The 12,850-nt window shown below is 44.0% G+C and overlaps 1 protein-coding gene across 2 annotated transcripts in view; it reads left to right on the plus strand.

Moving 5' to 3' along the window:
- DIS3L2 (DIS3 like 3'-5' exoribonuclease 2) overlaps positions 1 to 12,850 on the plus strand; it is a 200,706-nt gene that overhangs the window by 84,751 nt on the left and 103,105 nt on the right. For both annotated transcript variants that reach the window (XM_075418170.1, XM_075418171.1), the window contains one exon: positions 1,913 to 2,086. In XM_075418170.1, the coding sequence (XP_075274285.1) occupies positions 1,913 to 2,086 (174 nt within the window). The remainder of the gene's footprint in view (positions 1 to 1,912; positions 2,087 to 12,850) is intronic.

Raw genomic sequence — 12,850 nt, forward strand, 5'->3', positions numbered from 1 at the left:
TTTCCTCAGTCCATCCTGAGTGGTGCTGGTGGTCCTGTGGACCCATGGGCTTGTCCTTGCCCAGTCTCCCAGCTCCGTGCTAGATGTTGGTAATGAAGTGGTAATTTCTCTGGTTTATTGTTACTGCTGAGAGAGGAGGAGATAAAACTGATGCCTCATTTATTTACATTAAAATAAGGATCAGACTGGGACCAAGCTGCAGGAACAGAGAGCTCAGCCTCGATGCCAAACGCGCGCGTATTTCTGCCATACAGTTTGTACATGAAATTGAAACAATAGAGGAAAATATCTTTTATCCTTGTTTTCATTTTTATTTTAAAGCTAGGCAATGTGAACTCTACAATTTAGCACGCCACGAAGCGCGCGATCCTTTCCAGCGTATTACACAATGTGACAGGTTTATTACGCAGCCCTTCCCATTGTGAGGGGAGATGGCTGTGCTCCCATAAAGAAGATGGGCTCGCTTGTGCTATGCGGATGGGGTTTGTTCTGTGGGTTTATGGCACATTTGAAGCCCTGAGAGTGTCTTGCTCGTCCAAATGACAAGTGCACTGTTTTGGCCCCCATTTAGGAAAGTAATTAGTGCCTGTTCTCACTCATTGGAATTAAAGCAGAAGGATCAATATAATGATTGTGTATTTTATGCAGTGGAAAAACACTTATTAGAGTGGCTGGTTTTGCACTGTGTTATTACCCCTCTCTTTTGTGTCATAATTTGATAGATTTGCCTTAATTTCAGTTGCAATTTCCTTGGGTCGGGAGCATTATCTCTATTGGCTGTAATGTGCCATTTGCTCTAATGGCAGTACGTTAAAAAAAAAAACTTACAAATTTACCTCTATGTACTGTATATACTGTAGAGCAGTCTGGGGGTGAGAGAGGGGACAAGGGGAGCCACCATGGGACACAGATTCTCGTGTAGTATTTGTAACCAGGTAGGGAGGGAACAAATGTCCTACTCCTTGGGAGTCCCAGTTTGCGTGCCGTGTCCAGAGCCGAACGCTGGTTTGACACCAGAGCTCTTGGACAAATGCATGCTGGGGTTTGCACTGGAGCAGATGGAAACTTTCTCTGAGCATAATAGAGCAACAGCCTCATCCACACATGTGCTGAATACTTCATCAAAGACTATTAGCATGTGGGGGACAGTTTCCCCTGTCTGCGAATTGCTTCTAGATTGTTGGCTCCTCTCCAGTTCACTCCTGGCTCGGTGGCTTCTGCTTAGCTGGAGCAGGAGGGACAAACTACTGGGAATGTTTAGGTCCTGGGAAGAGCCTAGCAAATGGTTGGAAAGTCAATCTGCGGGCATGTTGGTGTGTGTGACTCCTGTAAGGAAGGCAGTAAGGGTTCTCACACCCTACAAGGTCTTCACAGGGCGTCGGTTTGCCAGACAGAGGCCGTATCCTTTGGGATGGAGAGCAGTGCGCTGAGCTCCCTGGGAGCTGTCTTCTGCGGAGCTGTCTGGGGGGAACCTGTTCTCTGTTTCGGAGTGGAGAGTGAGTCATATTTTTCGGTAGTGAGGAGAGGAAGGGGGATCTCAAGGGAACCAGCCATGTGTAAAGTTGGAGCTGCCTGTGCAAAGGGCTGTGCTTTTCTTATCCTTGTTGAATGTATTTTTGTCTAAAATTTGACACTTTCTTACCTCTGCAAAAACCTAATAATATGAAATGTCTCCTTAAAATGAGATGCACAAAACAGCCCAGGGTACCATCTGGCTAGTGTTTTGCATCTCCGTCAGACGTAAGTCATGGTATGGTCTGAATTCCTGCGAAGTCCTCTGCCAAAACTCAGGGAGAAGTGAATGGGTGAAAGAGAACGTTTGAGGGCTCAGCAGCCTCTCTGCGGGGACAGTAACGACATGACAGTAGTAATTATACACTTTAAAAAAGCATCCCTTTCTTTCTTTTTGCAGGCAGCTGGCCAAAAGTCTGGGGCAGGCCGGGGAGATTGAGCCGGAAACAGAAGGGATCCTGACGGAGTACGGTGTGGATTTCTCTGACTTTTCCCCTGAAGCCCTGGAATGTCTTCCCCAGAGCCTGCCCTGGGTTATCTCACCAGGAGAGCTGGCCAAAAGAAGAGATTTAAGGTAACAACAAAAAGCAGGGTCTGACTCTGCGTCTTTGGTTGGTGCAGGGTTATTGTGTTTTGTTTTGCTTTCATCACGCTTTGAAAAGGCACTAACTGTATTACATGTACCATACTACAAGTTACCTGTGCTAGCATGAGAAGAAACACCTTCTGAAAGTACCTACGAACCCAGAAGATCAGTAATTTGGAGAAGTATTTTGTGAGGCAAAGAGGCCAAAAGAGCTATTGAAAACTGAAAATTTGGTGTTTGGCACCTAACCTGAAAGCTTTATGTTTTTGTCTGGAATGTATTACGTATTTTAGTGGTAGTTTTATAGCAGAGATTTTCTGAATGCCTGGCAGATCAAATGATCTTGGACATTGTTACTTTGAAACTTAAGCATAGGTAGAGGCTGTCCTGCGTTTTCCTGTCTAGTCTCAACATTTTTCTCTGTTTTGAAGAACCGGTGTCCTGTGGAGTTTATGACGGCTCTTGATCAGATTAGCACCTGGCAGACGCAGTCCCTCCCTGCAGCCTGGCAGCTCTGTGCTGTCCACCTACCTCACCTTAGCCATCCCTGCAACTTAGTGATGCTCCCGTCAGCTTTCAGGAACTCCACGCTCCGTTGGGTGGTAGACACTTGGACACTGCTGGATTACCCAAAACTAGTGGGTTTGCTGCACTTCAAAGTGTTAGATTTCTGAGACATCTTTACTAGGAAAGGTATAAAGACAAAAGAAATTTATTTAAAACCTCACTTTGCAATAAAGGAAGGTACAAGAAAGCAAAACAAGAATGGCATTATTAAGATGGTGTGGTGTGTTCCACTCCCACCCTTGGTTATGCCGAAGCATCCTGTCTCCGTTGGCAGAGTCATTGCTTTCTTGCATATTGCTGAGGTGAAACAGCCCCGTGAGCCTGATTCCTCAAGACTGGTACAAGCGCCTTCATGTATGTGTCAAGCTGCTCTCTCTCTTAGTTCATCTGTGCAACTGGCATGGACATTAGTGATTTGAGCAGTGAAACTGCAGCCATTTGTATCTGTACCTGGACTCCAGATGTTAGTTTGGACCTAACCCTGCACTGTAGCCTGCAACCTCCTTACTGCTTCAGCTTTACTGGGTTTTCATTGTCATACAATGGAGATTCACACTCCTGATTGACTAGTGGTAACACTCGGATACCAGATCCAGACTGTAGGCTTCAAGTAGCTTTAAAAAAACTCCAAGATACTGAATGCTGCAGTTCAGGAGTCACTGGAAAGTGCTTATTTTTATATTCTTGACTACATTTCAGTAGCATTCTGTTTCTTCTGACCAAATTCTTTTAAGCAAATAAAGAGCTTGACTTGTCTCCAGTCAGACAATCAGTTTTGGAAACAAATTCCAAGTGCATTTCTTGCTTTTATTGCTGAATTATTACACTGGGACTTATCAAGGTGATAACAGTTTTGCAATTAAGCCATTTAAATCCCTCTCTGCCCCTTCCTGACCACACTACAAAGTAGATTTCTTTTTGATCCCCTCAAATATAAACATTTAACAGTCAAGGTTTTTAAGACAATTATTTGAGCTTAATCTACTAATCCTTTTAATGTCAACTGCTACACCGCTGACCAACTAGTCTGTGATCTAAACGTATATGGAGATAACATGAGACTTCTAGTTATGGAAAGTGAAATACAAATGAGTCTTCATTTTTTGTTTCCTCACAGTGAGAGGTTTGTCTACCCAGAAAAAGACAAGTTTTATTAGTAAATGTAGCATGAATTATAGCTGAGTGGAGTCCTGCAGTTGGAGACCTGTCTGCCATCTCTTCTGGTCTCACCCGTCAGACCTTGAGAAACTGTTCTTGACAAGTCCCAAGGTAGCTCGGCGTTAGCTTGGTATTAAATATTAGCTTTCATATTGTCATCAGTAAGTGTGTTGTGGTCTGCGGGGTGGTACAAACTGCTGGGACACACTGGCCACGGCTGGCATCCAGAGGAAGACACCTGAACCTGGGTGTCTGGTCTGGGTGCACAAGGGAGTTGTGCCCTGTTTTCCAGGGGAGTTCACACCACATTCAATGGCACTTGCCTCTGTGAGTGCCAATCTTTGCTGTACTTTGTGCATGTTGATCTCTCAGGCTTCCCAGATTACTGTACAGTACTCTGAGAGTACCATATAACATAAATTACAGAGAAATAAAGCCTTATCTTTTCTCCTATTCAGAAGTGTTAACATGTCTGTTTCAGCTCATCCTAATTCAGTTTACACATTGCTCATGGGATGAGGGTAAACACATATTAGAGTTCAGGTTGTAATACTTTATCTCCAGTAAATCCTTTCCAGTTCTGTAACACAGTGCTGTGAATTTTCTAGTGTCATGCATGGGGTTTGGAACCGAGACCGGAGCAAAGTCTTGGGTTTTCGGGTGTTTTCTCTTCCTGAGGTAACTTTTCATTGTTTCCTTTCACCATGGGACACAACCCTCTCCTCCTCAAAAGGCAACTTCTGTGTTCTGCTAACCGGAGTCCCGAGTGTGGTCGGTCTATTCGTGAGTCAGTGTATAGAGCACGGAGGTAGAGGTTCTGCACCGGAGGCATTTGTGAGTGTGGTTTTAGCTGAAAGTGAGACAATGTGTTTCACCAAGCTGCTGAGGCTGGGCAAGAGGAGGGAAGGATAGTTTGTCCATGCCATCTTGTAAATATGTTCCTTGATCCTCCTGCAAGTCTTTCAGCTTTACAGGAAGCCTGTTCTTGCCATGCATGGTCTGTTTGGATAGCAACTGTGATCTCACCTACATAGCCTGTGCAGAATTGCTTCCAAGAGATCTTTTTTTTTTCTCATTTCTCCAGTAATGGCTCACAAAGAAAGGTTTACATAATATTTTAATATTACTTAAGGCAGAAAAGATCCAGACCTCGTGGATGGCTTTGAAATCTTTTAGCTGATTTAACTCTCTGCTCTGCCACTAGTGCAGTTTTGCCATTGTCATCCGCTTTTTGTCTGCATGGGTTTATCTATGTGTAAAATTAGGCAAGTATTTCACTGGCACTCCCAGCTTACTTGTTTGTAAAGAGCACCAAAAAACTTCTGATGAAAAGCACCAGGCAAGTACTAGGTGTTGGCATTGCTTACTGCAGTTGTGTTTTATAGAGAGCATGAAGTTTTATAAAGTATCAGAATAGCATGGTTGAGGAAACTTCCCTTGCAGAGGCTTTAGATGTGATCATACAGATAGGACCAGCTTTCTCATTTTATTATTCAGGTTGAGTGGAATTGATATTTTTTCGTTAGAAGTTTGAGAAGTGTTTGGTTTCTGCTTTTAGAGAAACATTGGAGGATTAGTGTCATAGAGACAAACCTTGATGGGTGCAAAGTTTCAACCGTTTTCCGGTCTTTTCCAGTGTTTCAACATGTAATTTTCATTTCCGTGTTTGCTTTGCTTTGCATGTAGTGTTTCGAAGGTGCGGGACAAAATATAGCCCCTGAACAGCAGAGGGGTCAGGGCGCAGGAGGAAATGCAAATTTCAGAGGTGGGTGCAGGAGACGGGGGCTGGAGGAGGAGGCCATTTGAAGAGGTGTGTAGCCAGGAATCTAAGAAACCCAAAAGCTATTTCTAAGTCTCATTCCAAATGTTTCTAATTTCATTCATATCTTTTTGTTTCCTTTACTGCTTAACTGGGACAAGAAACTAAAGCCAGGAAAGTCCGATCATAGTGGGAAGCAAAAACCTAAATATTGGAGAGAGAAAAAAGGCCGCTCTTTGCAAAGCAGTTCTGCCTTTTGCTTGTCTCCCATTGTTGGTGTGACTGTGGAAAATGTATAACATCACTCTTTTGGAAAGCTCTAGAGCCTTTTCGAGTAGAGAAGGTTTATATAGTCTAACATGGAAGAGCTTGAGGATATCTATTTCTTTACCATTTGCCGAATAATAAGTGAGCCTGTTGACCTCCGCTGGACGATTACAAATGTGAAACTTGGCACTCAAAATTGCTTGCTCTAAATTTTCCAGTTGCTTTCTCTTTTTCCATTTGATGTCATCCTGCCAACTAGTGATTTTATTATTATAAACAGGACATTGTATTCACTTTTAAGAAGAAATATGAAGCTGAAGGTAAAATTACAAACTGCAGTTTCTCAGCTGGCAAAATACAAAACAATGAGCTAAAAATACTGAGCAGAGAAAGGGTGCTGTGGCAAGAAACTCTGAAATATCTACAAGATGGTTGTGGTCTGAGGAGCAGAAACTGACTGACTTCAACTGAGCAGCTCTGAACTCCTAATAATCAGCAGATGGTTGGGGTTGGAAGTTACCTCTGGAGATCTACTCCAACCTCCTTGCTCATAGCAGGGTCAACTACAGCAGGCTGCTCAGGGTTGTGTCCCGTTGGGTTTTGGATGTCTCCAAAGATGGAGATTTTACAACCTCTCTGAGCAACATGTTCTGGAGTTCAATCACCCTAACAGTAAAAAGGTGGGGGATTTTTACCTTTAAATGGACTCTGCTGTATTTTGTGCCTATTGCCTCTTGTCCTGTCACTGGATACCACTGAGAAGAGTCTGGCTTTGGCTACTTTACTCCCTGCCATCAGGTATATCTTCACACAGATAAGATCTCCCTGCCTGAGCCTTAGCTTCTCGAGTCTGAACAATCCTGTCTCTCAGCCTCTCTTTGTAGGCTGGATGCTTCAATTCCTTAATCATCATCGAGGGCCTTCAGCAAACTTGCGCCAGTATGTTGATCTCTTCCTGGTACTGGGGAGCCCAGAACTGGATGCAGCACTCCAGCTGTGGTCTCACCAGTGCCAAGTACAGGGGAAGGATCGAAGAACTGCACCTCGTGACCTGCTGACAGCACTTCCTAAAGCAGCCCAGGAGGCCCTTGGCTGCCTTTGCTGCAAAGGCATGTTTTTGGTTCACGTTCATCTTGTCTATCAGGACCTTGGGTCCTTTTCTGAGAAGCTGCTTTCCAGCTGGTTGGTCCCCAGCTTGTACTTGTACATGGGTTTATTCCGCCCCATGTGCAGGATTTTGCTTTTCCCTTTGAGCTTCATGAGATTCCCATCAGCCCATTTCTCTGCTGAGGTTCCTCTGAATGGCAGCACAACTGTCCATTCCTCCCTTGAGGAGCGTGAGTGCTACTTCTGACTGCTAAAAGGCCTGGAGAGCATCAGACTGGGGGACAGCAAGGATCCACTGCACTGGTAGGAGACAATTAATGCTCACTTGTTTCCCTTGCAGGGCACAGTTAATGAACTTTGCTCCTGCAGGCAAAGAGCACTGAGAGTGCAATGAAGCTTTCAGCTAAAATTTGCATCTTGGTATTTCAGCATGTGACCTCAATTGCAACTGACCTAAAGCTATCCAAGTTATTGAAGGCTAAATTGTGATTTTGGCTGCCCATTCAGAAAAGAAGCATGCTTCCTTTGGTTGATAAGGGAGGAAGGAGTGGAGGTGCTCTGCTGTGTCCCTGTGTCCACTGTGAAGGGAAGCTCTGGTCTTAACACTGTTTGTAGCTGGAAAGCACTGGCAGCAGGACAGTACCTCCACTGCAGTTCTGCCTGCTATTCATTTCTTTCTTGAGGAGTGTTACAGCTGGTAACAGGGATTAGCAGTGCTTATAGTAAAGGTTTGACAGTGTGCTCTGTGGTGTAGATGCCCGAGGAGATTATTTATGGCTGATAAAATTAGAAGCGATGGTAAAAATGGCAGCCTTGAGCTGTGCAAGGGGTGTCAGAGGAAAGCAGTCAGCCTCTGAAACAGATGTCTTTCCAGGGCAGGTGGACAACTTTAGTTAGAAATGAGTGCAAGTCAGATAAAACATTGTTAAACAACTTGTTTCCTGGAGATTTTCCACTACAAAAAGCTAGTGTTAAGTAGAGCAAGACTTACTCAGCTATAATAGGATATGTAAAAATGCTCTGGTTTCTGATGGAAACTGAGAAATGACTTGTTTACCAAATGTATAAGCAACATTGCTACAGTCCTGACTGTTATATTCGTGTGGAGTAGACACACAAACAGGGCCTGATTATGATCTCTGCCCTCTCACTGAGCTGTTCTATGACTAATTTAATGTTCTTCATAGGGAGGTACAAGACATACAAAGGATTACTCAGTGATATCTAAGGATATCAGATCTAGTTCCTCTCTAACAGGATTGATTCCAGAAGTTGGTGATGATGGCCGTGCCTGCTCTGGGTACTTCTGCTGTCCAGGCAGTCTGGGGAACAATACCTTTCTTGGACCAGTGAGGAGAGCTCATGTTAGCTCCATCCTCATCCATTAGCTGAGTAAGTAAAACTCTGAATAAACACGGTGCTCCTGTAAGAGTGATGCGATTCAGCTCCTTGCTTCTGGTTGGCTTCTTCAGGCCCTCCTCTCTGTTTTCATAACATTTTCTGCTACACTGTAGCTATGGCAATTGTGATGACACTGTTTTGTGCAAAATGATGCATGGTCTTTGCTCTTAGATGCTGTTGTTACCAGTGGCTGGTCTACATAGACACACTGGCAACTTCACTGGGGTTTTTCCTTACAGGAAGGCGCATGTGGTCATTGGAAGTGCAGCTTCAAGCGGAATTGGTGGTGTGTAGTTGCACAGGATTATTGTGTGCTGATCTTGTAGGCCACCAAAACGAAGCTTGCTTAGTAAATAATTTGTTTAGTTGTGGAAAACAGTAATAAATTCTGCAACTAGGTTGTTATACATACAGTCTTGTTCCTGCCTGGCTGCCTATTTTATGGAGAGAAATGGAGAGCTTAACAGACAGAGATGAGAATAAAATCATAAATCAATTTGAGAATTTGTCTGTTTCTTACTGGATTCCACTGGATCACAAGGTGGCCTTTTGATGAGCAGAAGAAAGTGCCCTGTCCTCTCGTGTTTGCAGATGTTAAGTGACGCAGTTCAGGTGTGCCTCATACTGCCACTTTCCTTGCTATCGGTGCTTTGCTGGTGCCCTTCTCTCACTATGGGGCAGAGAGCACAAAGGTACGTAGCAGATGAAGGATCCAGGTCCTGGTGTCAACCCAGGTATTTGTCTCTGATGCTGTAGATGAAGAAACCCAGAACCTCTTCAGTAGGTGAGGCGCTATATCCCCACCACGCTATTTCAGGGCTGGTGATGGTTCACTAGGACAGGCTGGTCATTAGAAGGAACAACGTTTTCCTCGTGGCTCCATTCTGATCCTGAACGCTGGGAGCCAAGTGGTCCAAAGCATACTTTGAAACTGTCCATCTGCCCTGAAGTTTTTGGGTGATTGGATCCTTGTTCCCAGGTTATTCTTAGATCCTCACTCTCTAAAATGGAAAAAAAAAATCATAATATAGATGGCGAACATGCAGGTATTTTGTGTAAGGCAGAGTTGTGCTTGGAGTTATCACAGCGTGGATAAGAAGTGGAGCAGTCTGGAAAAGACTAACAAAAATATTCTGGGAGATGAGGGCTTGATTTACAAGGAAAGATTAACTGTTCAATGTGTACTTGCCAAAGTGTTTCTGAAAGATGTAGTAGTTGATTCTCTTTTTTTCATTTTGGTCCACATATTTTAACTATCATTTAAGGTGGAGGGAGTATAGAAAGGGGTGTTATGAGGACAAGCAAGGTAAAACAAAGAGGAAACCTTTCCTGTCCTACCTAAAATAGACTGTAGCTTAGACTGCTAAAGAAAGTATTGGAAACTCCATCACTAAAGGTACTTAATACTATGCTGGAGAAAGTCCTTGCAAATGTATTGTCATGAGTATTCCGGCTCTGACCTATGGGCGTTGGATGACCTAATGTCTCTTCCATTTCTAGCTCTGTGCGTCTATGATTAAAGTAGTTTATATAATGCAAGTGCATTTTCAATTACACTCCACCTTCTTGCGTGGGATAGTGGTGGTGCAGAGACCTCATTATATTTGTGGCACAATTACAGCATGACTTGTAGGAAATACTGCTGGTGCTTGGTCTCTCAGAGTCTCTGATCTTGTTTGTATGTATGTTAGCTTCTCAAGCCATTTAGGTACGTTATAAGACTGCAGTGCTCTTTTTTCCTTCTTCCCCCTTACTTGGAGGCCATAAATATATAGAAGGAGTAATAGATTCTGGTTCGGCAATCTGTTGAGCAGTCCTTGATGAAAATGTAAATGTTTATTGTTGTAGGTGTGTAATACGTCAGGAGGCATTGTCAGCTGCTCTCTTGGACCAAGGTCTGTTTTCTGAACCAGAACAAGACATTAGCTAAAACATAAACACAGAGAAATTAAAAAGAAGAGTACCTGCTTGATGTACAAAGTTGGGCTTTCGGTGCATTTTATGCTGTGCTGGATTTTGGTGGGGCTTAATAACAATTTGTGTTTGGAGGGGGCAGTTTCTGCTTCCAATTACTTTATAATTTTGGTTCATTTTGAAATCTATGCACCATGCAAAAAGAGTTTTGTGGTGCATCAAGTATCTATGTCGGTGTGTTAAAGGACGTTTGGAGTGCGAGCAGAGATTTGTCAGCATACTTCTATTGCAGGCATATTTTAAATATATATTCCTTTTAAAAACCTATCTTGAAAGCAGCCACTCTGGGTTTTTAACTAAAATCTGCCAGCATCAAGTGTAGCAAATGTGGTAGACACTACACGTAATGGGTGTCTTTAGGAGTGAGATGTTGAATTCTCTAAAATGTTTAGGCACTGATTGTTCTCTGAAATTTCTTTCAGAGAAAGAGTACTTCATCCCCGTTTGAGTGATGAACATCAGTGGAATTGTTCCCGTGCTTATTGGCACTTTGTAACAAACCTGCGCAGACACCGTGGTAGAGCTGGGTTTACTTGTGATTGAGGAACAAGATTGATTTTTGTGGTTGCCATAACAATTGGACTGTTGTGTGAAAAAATGTTAGTAGTGTTCACTGGAGTAAGTTGACAGCTCTAGGATGGCTGTTCCCGAATTAAAACAACAGTTTCCAGCTCTGAGAAATGATGTCTGTTTAGCTTTTCCAAGATGGAGCTCAGCAGGGTCTTAGAAATGACACGAAGAGCTTAAAGATTCTAAAAGTGCCTTTGCTGTGTTTAATTTTAAAATGCCAGCTTTGAGCTGAAGTTAATAAAGGTAAACCAGGAGGCTGAGCTTTCACTCCCACCAGGCTATTGTATGTACTCACAAAGTAGAGAGAACAGGACAATCTAAAGAGTCCCTAGAAGAATGTAAATGCATTGCAAGTGTCTAGACATGCAGTCACTCGTACTGTAAATGTCTTAGCACTGACATACTCAAGTTTAAAGAAGGCTCACAATGCCTAAACTTTAATAAACAAAATTATGGTCATTACTGTCTCACCTCCAGCTGCAGCAGTCTGCTCTTTAGAAATAGGCTAATGCTTCTGCAAAAGGTTTAGCTTGGTGCTTCAGGAGCCATTGGATGGCTGGAGGGACTGTGGGCTGTGAGCACTGAGCCTGGGGCAGGGCAGGTGGGTCAGCGTGCGGGCAGCCACTGAGCTGCTTGAATCTTCAGTCGTGCACTGGTTGCGTGCTGGGAATTCACAGGCAGCAGGTTTCGGCCACACTTTCCAGGCTAGTGGGTGCTGTGGCTTCTGGTGTGTTCTTTGTTCTCTTTTGGAGTTGTTTTGGATGTGTTGGTCTTCGTGAATGACCAGTAATCATGGCTGGAGTCTGTCTTGGTCTGAAAGTCATCCCTGGGAGAGAGTCAGGGTAAATAAAGTAATTAAGTTCAGGTGCCTTAATCCTACCTAAGGCCCTTTGCGTGGATCTCCTGTTGGGAGACCTTTGGTGGTTCCCTGCTCAGCCCCTTCCTTAGCTGCTCTGGTCTGCTTGCAGAGGAGCCCAGCTCACACTGTCGTGTAAGACTTGGCAGTCTAAATTCTGTCCGTGACCTCAGCCCTGAGCAGCCCAGCTTCAGGCAAATGGTAAAGTTGGGGCTTCAATCCGAGTGATTCAAGTTGGTGGTGGCTGCAGCCAGAGCCAGGAGTGGTGATGATCTGCAGCACGCAGGAGCGTGGACGTGGTTAGACTGCCCAGCTGACTTGTGCTGGTGGTGCCTGGGATGTCCCCCCTCCATCCTCTGCTTTCCCTGGTTCCTGAGTAGCTGGTTCATGCTTGTTTCTTCAGGACTCTGTCTTCTGCGAATGGTTGCTTCAGTCAGTAAGGACAAAATCTTGCTTCATCGAGGGTTTGCTGATGCTCTAGTAGGTACGTGTGTTTCTCTGAATGGTTACTTCACGATTGTTGGCATTTGTTAGAGTGGCAGGCTGTCTAGTTGTTGTAGGAGGATTTGCATGGCTACATGGTGCTGCTTTGTCTTCTGTGTACAAACCAGTGCTTTTCTCCACTAGCAGCACCAAGCTGCCTTTACATAAAATCACACTGGTAACACCCAAACTTTGCCCAATAGCTGGCCATGCCAGAAACCTTGCCTCTAATACAGCCTGAACCCATGGCTTACAAATGCAATGCTTCATCTTGATCCAAGTAGCCTTCCACTTGAGTGAGGATGGAGCCCTGACCACTGGGACTTGTAATCTCCTTGTCGTAGGTGTTTATATTTTATGGCTAACTCTGAAATGTTGAATTCTGAACAGTTTAGCTGGCAAAAATTAAAATACTGTGCCCAACCTTGCAGTACCAGCTGTACAGTATTTTGTCTGCTGGTTCTTGCGAATACCCTTGCGTAGACGTACGTATTTGCACAAAGAAAAACAAACTGCTGTTGCAGTCCTGTGATCTGTGATCATTTTAATTACCATAACGGTAATTCCAGCTCGCCAACAGACTACTTATCTTACCTCAACCACTGCACTA

Source organism: Opisthocomus hoazin, chromosome 4 (genome assembly GCF_030867145.1).
Source record: "Opisthocomus hoazin isolate bOpiHoa1 chromosome 4, bOpiHoa1.hap1, whole genome shotgun sequence".
Lineage (NCBI taxonomy): Eukaryota > Metazoa > Chordata > Aves > Opisthocomiformes > Opisthocomidae > Opisthocomus > Opisthocomus hoazin.